Raw genomic sequence first — 11,751 nt, 5'->3', positions numbered from 1 at the left:
CGCCCTCACCAAACTACAATAACAAATAGCCCCTTTTACTGGTCAGGACATGACAGTACCCCCCCCCCCCCCCCCCCAAAAGGTGCAGACCCCGAATGCACCTCAAAACAAACAAACCACAAAAAATAACCCCAAACTTAAAGGGAGGGAAGGGAGGGTGGCCACCGTCAATGACGGCTCCCGTGCTACACCCCCTCCCCCAATCCTCCAACTACGGAGGTGGCTCTGGCTCCGGCCTTAGTCCCCATTCTAACCTGCCCACCCCCGCTGAAGGCTCAGGGCTGTAGACCACTGCTGAAGGCTCTGGGCTGAGGTGCGTCGCTGGAGACCTCGGGCGAGGTGTGTCGCTGGAGTCCTCGGGCTGAGGAGCGTCTCTGCAGGCTCCGGACTGTGGGCCGACTCTGCAGGCTCTGGACTGTGGGCCGTCTCTGCAGGCTCCGGACTGTGGGCCGTCTCTGCAAGCTCCGGACTGTGGGCTGTCTCTGCAAGCTCCGGACTGTGGGCCGTCTCTGCAGGCTCCGGACTGTGGGCCGTCTCTGTCGGTTCCGGACTGTAGGCCGTCTCTGTTGGTTCCGGACTGTAGGACATCGCCGGAAGCTCTGGACGGGGAACTGTTGCCGGAAGCTCTGGACGGGGAACTGTCGCCGGAAGCTCTGGACGGGGAACTGTCGCCGGAAGCTCTGGACGGGGAACTGTTGCCGGAAGCTCTGGACTGGGACTGCGCACTGAAGGCCTGATGCGTGGGGCTGGCTTAGGAGGCGCCAGACTATTGACACGCACCTCAGGGCTAGTGCGAGGAGCAGGAACAGGACGTACTGGACTGGGCAGGCGCACTAGAGGCCTGATGCATGGGGCTGGCTTTGGAGGTGCCATAACAGTAGCACGCACCACAGGGCTAGTGCGAGGAGCAGGAACAGGATACACTGGGTCTTGAAGATGCACTGGAGGTCTGGAGCGCACAGCCTGCACAACCCGTCCTGACTGAGTTGTCACTGTAGCCTTGCACGGGCGGAGTGCTGGTACAGGGCGAACTGGGCTGTGCGGAGGAATGATGGCTGCCGTGCATAGAGCAGGCGCAGGGTAGCCTTCCTGGCTGGATGCCCACTCTGGCACGGCACTTGCGGGGGGCTGGTATCGACCGCACCGAACTGTGCGTGCGGATGGGCGAGACCGTGCGCACTTCCGCATAGCACGGTGCTCTCCACGCCAAACGCTCCCCATAATAAGCTCGAGGAGTTGGCTCAGGTCTATTGCCTGACTTACCCCAACTCCCCGTGTGCCCCCCAATTTTTTTTTGGGGGGGGGCTGCCTCCTCACCTCCTGAAATGGAGGATATAATACCTCATACATCCGTCATTCTGCCTTTGCTGCCTCCAATTCCTCCTTCGGGCGCCGGTACTCCCCAGCCTGCCTCCAAGGTCCCTTTCCATCAAATATTTCTTCCCATGTCCACGACTCCAAATATTTATCCTGCTGCTCCTTCCGCTGCTTGGTCCTCTTTTAGTGGGTGGTTCTGTCACGGGCGTTGTAAGGAGTGGACCAAAATGCAGCGGGTAAAGTGCTCATCTTCTTATTTATTAAAGGAAAGACACTTAAACAAAACAAACGATGAAAACAGTCCAATAAGGTGCACAGACTATACTAGGAACAACCACCCACCAACACAAGTGAAAAACAAACGCACTTAAATATGGCCTCCAATTAGAGACAACGACAACCAGCTGCCTCTAATTGGAGGTCATTGAAAAACACAACATAGCAATAGAAAACTAGAATAAACAATAAAATCGAAAATATAGAACATAAATCAAAAACCCCGAAACACACAAAACAAACACCCCCTGTCACGCCCTCACCAAACTACAATAACCTCTATGGGCTAGGTGGGACGTTAGCATGCCTCAAAAATGCTATAACTTCAATTTCTCAAACATATGACTATTTTACACCATTTGAAAGATAAGACTCTCGTTAATCCAACCACATTGTCTGATTTCAAAAAGGCTTTACAGCGAAAGCAAAACATTCGATTATGTCAGGAGAGTACCCAGCCAAAAATAATCACACAGCCATTTTCAAAGCAAGCATATATGTCACAAAAATCCAAACCACAGCTAAATGCAGCACTAACCTTTGATGATCTTCATCAGATGACACTCCTAGGACATTATGTTATACAATACATGCATGTTTTGTTCAATCAAGTTCATATTTATATCAAAAACAGCTTTTTACATTAGCATGTTATGTTCAGAACTAGCATTCCCACTGAAAACTTCCGGTGAATTTACTCAATTACTCACGATAAACGTTGACAAAATGCATAACAATTATTTTAAGAATTATAGATACAGAACTCCTCTATGCAATCGCTATGTCAGATTTTAAAATAGCTTTTCGGCGAAAGCACATTTTGCAATATTCTGAGTACATAGCTCAGCCATCACAGGCTAGCTATTCAGACACCCGCCAACTTCGGGGCTCACTAAACTCAGAATTACTATTAGAAAAATTGGATTACCTTTGCTGTTCTTTGTCGGAATGCACTCCCAGGACTTCTACTTCAACAACAAATGTTGTTTTGGTTTCAAATAATCCATAGTTATATCCAAATACCTCCGTTTTGTTCGTGCGTTCAGGTCACTATCCAAAGGGTAACGCGCGAGCGCATTTCGTGACAAAAAAATTCTAAATGTTCCATTACCGTACTTAGAAGCATGTCAAACGCTGTTTAAAATAATTTTTTACACTATATAATATTTCGATAATATTTCAACCGGAAAATGGCGAGGTCTCGCATCTCCAGTCTCTCTGTCACCAGGCAGACCACTGACAAACTGTGCTGCTGTTATCTGCCCAGAGACAGGAGATGCCTCATTCCGGTTTCTGAAGGCTTTAGAGAGCCAATGGAAGCCTTAGAAAGTGTCACGTAACAGCACATATACTGTAATTTCGATAGAGATGCAACAGAAGGACTACAAATTGTCAGACAGGCCACTTCCTGCTTGGAATCTTCTCAGGTTTTTGCCTGCCATATGAGTTCTGTTATACTCACAGACACCATTCAAACAGTTTTAGAAACTTTAGTGTGTTTTCTATCCAGATCTACTAATAATATGCATATTCTCGTTTCTGGGCAAGAGTAGTAACCAGTTTAAATCGGGTACGTTTTTTATCCGTACATCGAGCTGTAGGCGCAAACAGCGCGTCCTGTTTAGTCTTAATACCTTACTTAGGCCTATATTTCAATATATAGGCTACTATATCAGTCAATCAATCATTCATTCGTTCATGCCATCACACAGGATACGAGACATTCATGGATTGAAATTCAATCAAGTGTTTTTGACTAATAATTGTAAACATTTCGACCAATCCTCCTTCTGTTTTCTTGACATTTTAATCGAAATGTGTGCTAATCAACAGTGCCAAACTAACAACTCTGCCATTTGACCGTCTTGAATGTATTTACAGCTCCGATCTGGATGCTGGACTAGCCTATCTGTTGGATATTTGTCAACAACCGCTGTGCACGGCCATTCTACTGACACGGCACTAGGGGTGGGGGGAGTGGGCTAATGACCCCCCCAATCCCGGATTATACAAATGTATAGGATGCATAACTCTGCAAAGCTTCAGGCTAGAAACAAGCTGTAAAAGGCACAATAAAGACGCGGCTCCAGTGTACATGGGGATATCTTTGTTTAGTATCTATGGCTGACACAGGAGGCTGCTGATGGGAGAACGGCTCATAATAAAGGTAAGAACGGAGCAAATGGAATGGAATCAAACACCTGGAAACCATGTGTTTGATGTATTTGATACAATTCCACTTATTCTGCCCTAGTCATTAACACAAGCCCGTTCGCCCCAATTATGATGCCAACCTCCTGTGATGGCTGAGTTATACAACCTTCAAAAGTCAATGATTTAAAACAATTTTTTAAACTTTGCTTTCAATGCGAATTGTGTCATATTTTACAATGTTAGTCTGTCACAATCAATTGAGCTATTCACCTTCTGAAAACTGCAGACAATAATGTTTGACTATCCATGGTAAATTCTACACATACTTTAGTTGTTAGTTCAAAGGAAACAGCCAAAAGGGTTTAAACCAGAAACCCTTGCAATTATGTAAGCATACCAGCTGTGCCATTAAGGTCCAGACCTTTTGGCAAATGCGTTTGAGCCAATCAATTGTGTTGTGACAAGGTAGGGTTGGTATACAGAAGATAGCCCTATTTGGTAAAAGACAAAGTCCATATTATGACAAGAACAGCTCAAATAAGCAAAGAGAAACGACAGTCAATCATTACTTTAAGACATGAAGGTCAGCCAATACGGAACATTTCTAGAAAGTTTCTTCAAGTGCAGTCGCAAAAACCCTCAAGAGCTATGATGAAACTGGCTCTCATGAGGACCGCCACAGGAAAGGAAGACCCAGAGTTACCTCTGCTGCAGAGGATAAGTTCATTAGAGTTACCAGCCTAAGAAATTGCAGCCCAAATAAATGCTTCACAGAGTTCAAGTAACAGACACATCTCAACATCAACTGTTCAGAGGAGACTGAGTGAATCAGGCCTTCACTGTCAAATTGCTGCAAAGAAACCACTACTAAAGGACACCAATAAGAATAAGAGACTTGCTTGAGCCAAGAAACATAAGCAATGGACATTAGACTGATGGAAATCTGTCCTTTGGTCTGATGAGTCCAAATTTGAGATTTTTGGTTCCAACTGCTGTCTTTGTGAGATGCAGAGTAGGTGAACGGACGATCTCCGCATGTGTGGTTCCCACCATTAAGCATGGAGGAGGAGGTGTGATGGTGTGAGGGTGCTTTGCCGGTGACACTGTCTGTGATTTCTTTGGAATTCAAGGCACAATTAATCAGCATGGCTACCACAGCATTCTGCAGTGATATGCCGTCCCATCTGGCTTGCGCTTAGTGGGACTATCATTTGTTTTTCAACAGGACAATGACCCAACACACCTCCAGGCTGTGTAAGGGCTATTTGACCAAGAAGGAGAGTGATGGAGTGCTGCATCAGATGACCTGGCCTCCACAATCACCCGACCTCCTCCCAACTGAGATGGTTTGGGATGAGTTGGACTGCAGAGTAAAGGAAAAGCAGCCAACACGTGCTCAACAAATGTGGGAACTCCTTCAAGACTGTTGGAAAAGCATTCCAGGTGAAGCTGGTTGAGAGAATACCAAGAGTGTGCAAAGCTGTCATCAAGGCAAAGGGTGGCTACTTTGAAGAATCTAAAATGTAAAACATATGATATGCTTAACACTTTTTTGGTTACTACATGATTCCATATGTGTTATTTCATAGTTTTGATGTCTCCACTATTATTCTTCAATGTAGAAAATAGTCAAAATAAAGAAAACCCTTAAAGGAGTAGGTGTGTCCAAACTTTTGACTGGTACTGGTATTATATATATATATATATATATATATATATATATATATATATATATATATGGTCATGGGTCAGACCCCCCTTTGCCTCCAGAACAGCCTGAATGGATGCACCTGGTCAGCAACAATGTTTAGATGCGCTGTGGCAGTCAATCATTGCTCAAGTGAACTAACGTATGCCAGAAAAACATTCCCCATACCAGTATACCACCACCATGGATCCATGGACTCATGCTGCTTGCGCCAAATCCTGACTTTGCCATCAGCATGATGAAATAGGAACTGGGATTCGTCAGACCAGGCAGTGCTTTTCCACTCCTCAATTGTCCTGTGTTGGTGATCGCTTGCCCACTGGAACCAGTCTTGTTTTTAGCTGATAGGAGTGGAACCCAGTGTGGTCGTCTGCTGCAATAGCCCATCCGTGACAAGGATCAACTAGTTGTGCATTCCGAGATGTCGTTCTGCACACCACTGTTGTACTGTGCCGTTATTTGTCTATTTGTGGCCCGTCTGTTAGTTTGCACGATTTTTGCCATTCTCCTCTGACCTCTCTCATCAACGAGCTGTTTGTATGACTCATGTGTGGTGTCTGTAGGAGCGATTCATTTTTCGTGAATGGGGTGGTGTAAACTAAAAAACAGGTTGTGAGTGTATATCATTATGCTGTATGTATTTTTAGATATAGACCTATTGTAAATATGTATTATTGTAGCTTCACCATAAATACAAATACAAACATAACTAAGTTACATATTCATTTTGCAGAGGTAATGAACTGCCCATTTATCAGAAAGCAATTGATAAAACAGGACCATGCTTGCTAAACACGTGTTTCTGAGCATATGTCAATATTCACAGGTAAACTAACAGTTATAGAAATAAGGAATGCAGACAGGCTCTATAGACCTGTGAATGTGAATGTGTCCAACCCACCACCACCTGTTGTTATGTTGGGTACATGCTGACCAAATTTTTTTTAATGAAATATAGATTTTTCTTGATGCTTGATTGAGCAAACAGCTTGCTCAATCAAGCATGATGGTTTTGTAAGTATAAAAGCAAAGCTTGCTTTCATATAATTATTAAAAAGTTTGAAAATGTAGTGGAATGGGATTAGTGTGGTGTGTGAAGAATTCAATACGTCATCTTGTATGCGGTACAAATCACATTATTATGGGAGCACCTGAAGGTTTGAATTCTAAGCAACCTGAAAACGATATTGTGTGAAGTACAACAGACCAACATAGCTACTGTAGTAGGTCAAACTGTGTGCTGCAAAACCTTAGTAGAGCATGGGTGAAGTAGGCATTGTGGTGCTCATGTGTATTTCCTTTCTTTTTCGGCTTCAAACTAATGCCTACTTCTCACATAATACATAATTTTTGTTTTTAATATCTATGGGCATGATGAATGTCTTGAAACCTTTAGGATTTAATTTAACAACTTAGGCTTGTATTGTCACAATGCAGAATAAATAATTGATCAGATATTATGCGTAATCCATTGAGGATTTTAATAATTTTTTATTTTTGTTATTTGCAAATTTGCCTATCAAGAGAATCCTTACAGTCACGGCTTAACAGAAATGGAGAAGACGGACAGGTGCATGATAACCAATGTGCTGCTTTGCCAAGTGCTCAGATTTCAAAGACATTTCTAAATAATAGAAGAAGTTTTAAAAAGAGATTTGAGACAATGGAGGGACTTGAATCCTAGATGTCCCCCTCAACATTTATCTTATCCTTATTCCTGACTTCTGAAGTTGTGGGATCTACTTGTGACAGTTGCACATTGAAGCGCTTTGTATTCACACTAGATTTACTTTGTTTGAAAATAAATATGTGTTTTGACAACTTCACATCTCACTGGCTTTCATGATACAGCGCCCCTCCCTCCCTTCCCTTCTTCCCTCCTTCCGTGAGAAATCCTCTCCCACTTGCATTCCTTCCAGGTGAATTGAACCTTGTCTTACTGTTAAATGAAGCTGCTCCTCTTCCTCCTTCCCCCCTCCCCCTCCTCCTGCGATGGATTGGGGGCATTAACTTTAGAAAGTAACGTTAGCTCTCAGACTTGTTTTGGTTGGGGGGCCTGAGGCCTCACTGGCCCAGATAAACTGATCTCTCTGGGGAAGTCTTGATAGAAGACTTAACTCTAACTGACACATGCTTTTGTGGAATAATCACCCCTCTCATCCAAATAATTGTGAGTGATAATAGCTCAGGGAACCTCTGAATTGTATCCTTCTCTTCTTTGTTACCTGTTACGTCATGAGATTTACTATGATTTCAACTGAAGGTATGGAGTGATGGCTTGTTGTTCTGAATCAGGATCATATTCATATAGGGCACTAATGTAAAATGAAATTAAGCATTTCTTATAAGTTCAAGTAGTTTCAGTCCATTTTGTGGCTTACATTTTTTAACTTTTTGTCATTTAGCGACTTACAGGAGCAATTAGGTTTATATGCCTTGCTCAAGGGCACATCAGCTCGATGATTTGAACCAGCGACCTTTCCGTTACTGGCCCAACGTAACCGCTAGACTATCTGCCACCTTGTGAATACCCCCCATTCTTGCATAAGTTGATGGCTCATTTAAAAACTGTAAACCAGATGGGTTAGATTTGAGCTTTCAGCCATATCACATGTAACACATGATCAAACTATTATTCTTCAGATCGAGATTGTGTGAACACATGAAGCAATGGGCTCCCAGTCACCCACAGAGGGAATTTACAAGTCTGTAGGATAAGTGACTGTTCAATTCAAGTTGCATTTGTTTTTTATCTCATATCAGAATTGTCAGGAAACTACTGTCAGGGGAATTCCAGTTAGAAAGGTACATTTTATTGAAGAGGAATAGTACTTTCCATGCAATCATCATCATCATCTTGAGAACAGTAAACTAAGTTTGAGCAGTACTTTCTTTGTTGATATGATGGCTATCAATCACTCAGTTTATTTAATTGTGTCTTTGTTTTTGTTGTTCTAGGAGCATCTGAGCGTCTCAGGAATGGTCTTGGCTGGGCATGGCTCATCTCAGGTAAGACTTTAGCTACCATGGTTTACTTTGTACATGTGAGCTGCTGTTTTCACATGGGAAGGCTACTGAATTCCCCTCTTTGTTTTCAATGAAGAAATTCTACCACAGCAAGAATACTGTAGATTTTGCATGTGTTGTACTGTAAGGAAGGAATAGAAGACATTCCCTGTCCCTGCAGATTCCCTCTGGTGATTTGATTAGCATTTGAGAAATAGAATATCCTGAAACAATAGACTGTTCTATTATACAAGATGTGTAAATGATATAGGATGGGGCAATTCCACGTAAACACAACGGAATTGCACCTACTTTTCAACGTCCATCTAACGGTTTCAGTCAGTGCTCAGTGGGTGAGGATAATGGTTACAGTAAATGGAAAGAGAGGGGGCTCATGGATAACAGCCCGGAGAGTTGGCATTAATTGGAGAGAGAGAGGGAGGTGTTGTCCAGAATTTCACACTCTTGCTTTGACCACCAGATGACAGAAAGAGAAAAAAAAATGTTATCAGTTGAACATAAAAGTATGCCAGTGGAAGGCAGGACAGTAGCAAGTGACCCAGCAGTGATTTGTGACTACTACTACTAGCCAATTCAATTGCAGAAATTTTGTAACAGATTTTTCAGAAGTCTGTTACTGATTTGGTATCAGAATTTTAAGTTTTAGTCACTTAATAATGAATTAACAAAATTGATATCAGTAAGAACACTATAACCTTTACTTGTTACTTCTGTGAACGTCCATTATCCTCCCTCCGCATGAGGTAGAGAAATTAGAAAATATCTTAAAGATATATGGGTTTTTGGTAACAGAATTTCAATCCACAAGGCAATGTTTCTTAAACTTACAGAAGGCAGAATTGTTTTTCCTTGAAAAATAAATAATTGAATAACCTAATATCTAATAACCTAATTGAATAACCTAATATCCAACGTTTCGATAGACAAGCTGTCTTCATCAGGGTATAATGACAAACACTGTGGGTCACTAGTTTATATAGTGTCAAAGAACTCACACAGGGGTCTGTAATCATGGCCGGGTGTGGCCTGATATCATTGGTTAATTCTTAGATATAAAAATAACATACAAAAAACATGAATGATAGCATACGATCAAAGATACAATTTGGCTACATAGGCCTACAAACATTTACAATGAATAGCAAAATCACAATAATCACAAGAATGGCTTCAGATCAAAGTCTACGTTGAGACCGAAGGGAAAAAGGGTCTTTAAATGAAAGATCCAGGCAGCCTCTCATTTTAACAATAAATTGTCGAGTTCACCTCCTCTCCTAGGGAGGGTGATGTGTTCGATGCCGATATAACGTAGGGATGAAATTGAGTGGTTCGCTTCCAAAAAGTGAGCCGCAACTGGGTAAGTCGAGTTCCTGCACCTAATGGCGCTAATGTTTTTCCTAGCAAAACTAAATATAAGTGTTGATATTAGTTGGCAGGGGTCTTTAGTTCAACATTATTGTGTTTTGATGTATTTGTAATGCCTTTAAGACTTTTTCTGGTAGATGTTTTCTAAGACCGCCTTTCCTTCTGTTTGTCAATAAATCAAAGCCTTTGCTTATTCCAAAGTTTTTGGGATGATTATTTTTGAAAAATGTATACAATGCCTTCGGAAAGTATTCAGATTCTTCTAAAATGTATTACATTTTTGTTTTTTTCTCATCAATCTACACACAATACCCCATAATGACAAAGCAGAACCAGGTTTTTAGAAATGTTTGCTAATTAACCTGGAAATATCACATTTACATAAGTATTCAGACCCTTTACTCAGTACTTTGTTGAAGCATCTTTAGCAGTGATTATAGCCTCGAGCCTGCTTGGGTATGATGCTGCAAGCTTGGCACACCTGTACCCGGAGTGTTTTTCCGATTTTTCTCTGCAGATCCTCTCAAGCTTTGTCAGGTTGGATGGGGAGCATTGCTGCACAGCTATTTTCAGGTCTCTTCAGAGATGTTCGATCGGGTTCAAGTCCGGGCTCTGGCTTGGCCACTCAAGGACATTCAGAGACTTGTCCCGAAGCCACTCTTGCATTGTCTTGGGTGTGTGCTTTGGGTTGTTGTCCTGTTGGAAGGTTGCACCTTCACCCCAGTCTGAGGTCCTGAGTGCTCCAGAGTAGGTTTTCATCAAGGATCTCTCTGTAATTTGCTCCGTTCATCTTTGCCTCGATCCTGACCCGTCCCTGTCGTTGAAAAACATCCCCACAGCATGATGCTGCCACCACCATGCTTCACCGTAGGGATGGTGCCAGGTTTCCTCCAGATGTGACGCTTGGCACTCAGGCCAAAGAGTTCAATCTTGGTTTCATCAGACCAGTCTGAGAGTCTTTAGGTGTCTTTTGGCAAACTCCAAGCGGGCTGTCATGTGCCTTGTCCTGAGGAGTGGCTTCCATCGGGCCATACTACCATAAATGCCTGATTGGTGGAGTGCTGCAGAGATGGTTGTCCTTCTGGAAGGTTCTCCCATCTCCACAGAGGAGCTCTGTCAGAGTGACCATCAGGTTCTTGGTCAACTCCCTGACCAAGGCCCTTCTCCCCTGATTGCTCAGTTTGGCCGGGCTGCCAGCTCTAGGAAGTCTTGGTGGTTCCAAACTTCTTCCATTTAAGAATGATGGAGGCCACTGTGTTCTTGGGGACCTTCAATGCTGCAGAATGTTTTTGGTACCCTTCCCCAGATCTGTGCCTCGACAAAATCCTGTCTCGGAACTCTACGGACAATTTCTTCAATCTCATGGCTTGGTTTTTGCTCTGACATGCGCTGTCAACTGTATGCCTGTCCAAATCATGTCCAATCAATTGAATTCACCACAGGTGGACTCCAATCAAGTTGTAAAAACATTTCAAGGATTATCAATGGAAACAGGATGCACCAGCTCAATTTCGAGTCTCATAGTCACTGTGCATCAGGTGTCACTGTTAGTAGATATCAATTTCACATGTCTATGTACTTCTCTGTGAGGTGGTGGGGGCTGTTTGAAAAATGTTGTATTATGAACTGTAAATGGATCAACAACAATATTTCAACACAATCTACCCACTGGTATCTAATTCTCATAACTATACCGGTGCTCCCAAGTGGCGCAGCGGTCTAAGGCACTGCATCTCAGTGCTTGAGGTGTCACTACAGTCCCTGGTTCAAATCCAGACAGTATCACAACCGGCTGTGATTGGGAGTCCTATAGGGCGGCGCACAATTGGCCCAGTGTCGTCCGGGTTTGGCCAGTGTAGGCCGTCATTGTAAATAAGAATTTGTTCTTAACTGGCTTGCCTAGT

The 11,751-nt window shown here is 43.0% G+C and overlaps 1 protein-coding gene across 1 annotated transcript in view; it reads left to right on the top strand.

Annotated features, from left to right (window-relative positions):
• The first annotated feature begins 8,419 nt into the window (after positions 1 to 8,419).
• Positions 8,420 to 11,751, top strand: part of LOC115197442 (G1/S-specific cyclin-D2) — a 122,930-nt gene continuing 119,598 nt past the window's right edge. Inside the window, exon 1 of the mRNA XM_029758966.1 lies at positions 8,420 to 8,464. Within this exon, the coding sequence (XP_029614826.1) occupies positions 8,435 to 8,464 (30 nt within the window). The 5' untranslated portion in view covers positions 8,420 to 8,434. The remainder of the gene's footprint in view (positions 8,465 to 11,751) is intronic.

Source organism: Salmo trutta, chromosome 7 (genome assembly GCF_901001165.1).
Source record: "Salmo trutta chromosome 7, fSalTru1.1, whole genome shotgun sequence".
NCBI classification, from domain to species: domain Eukaryota; kingdom Metazoa; phylum Chordata; class Actinopteri; order Salmoniformes; family Salmonidae; genus Salmo; species Salmo trutta.
This window is presented reverse-complemented; position numbering and strand designations above follow the sequence as displayed.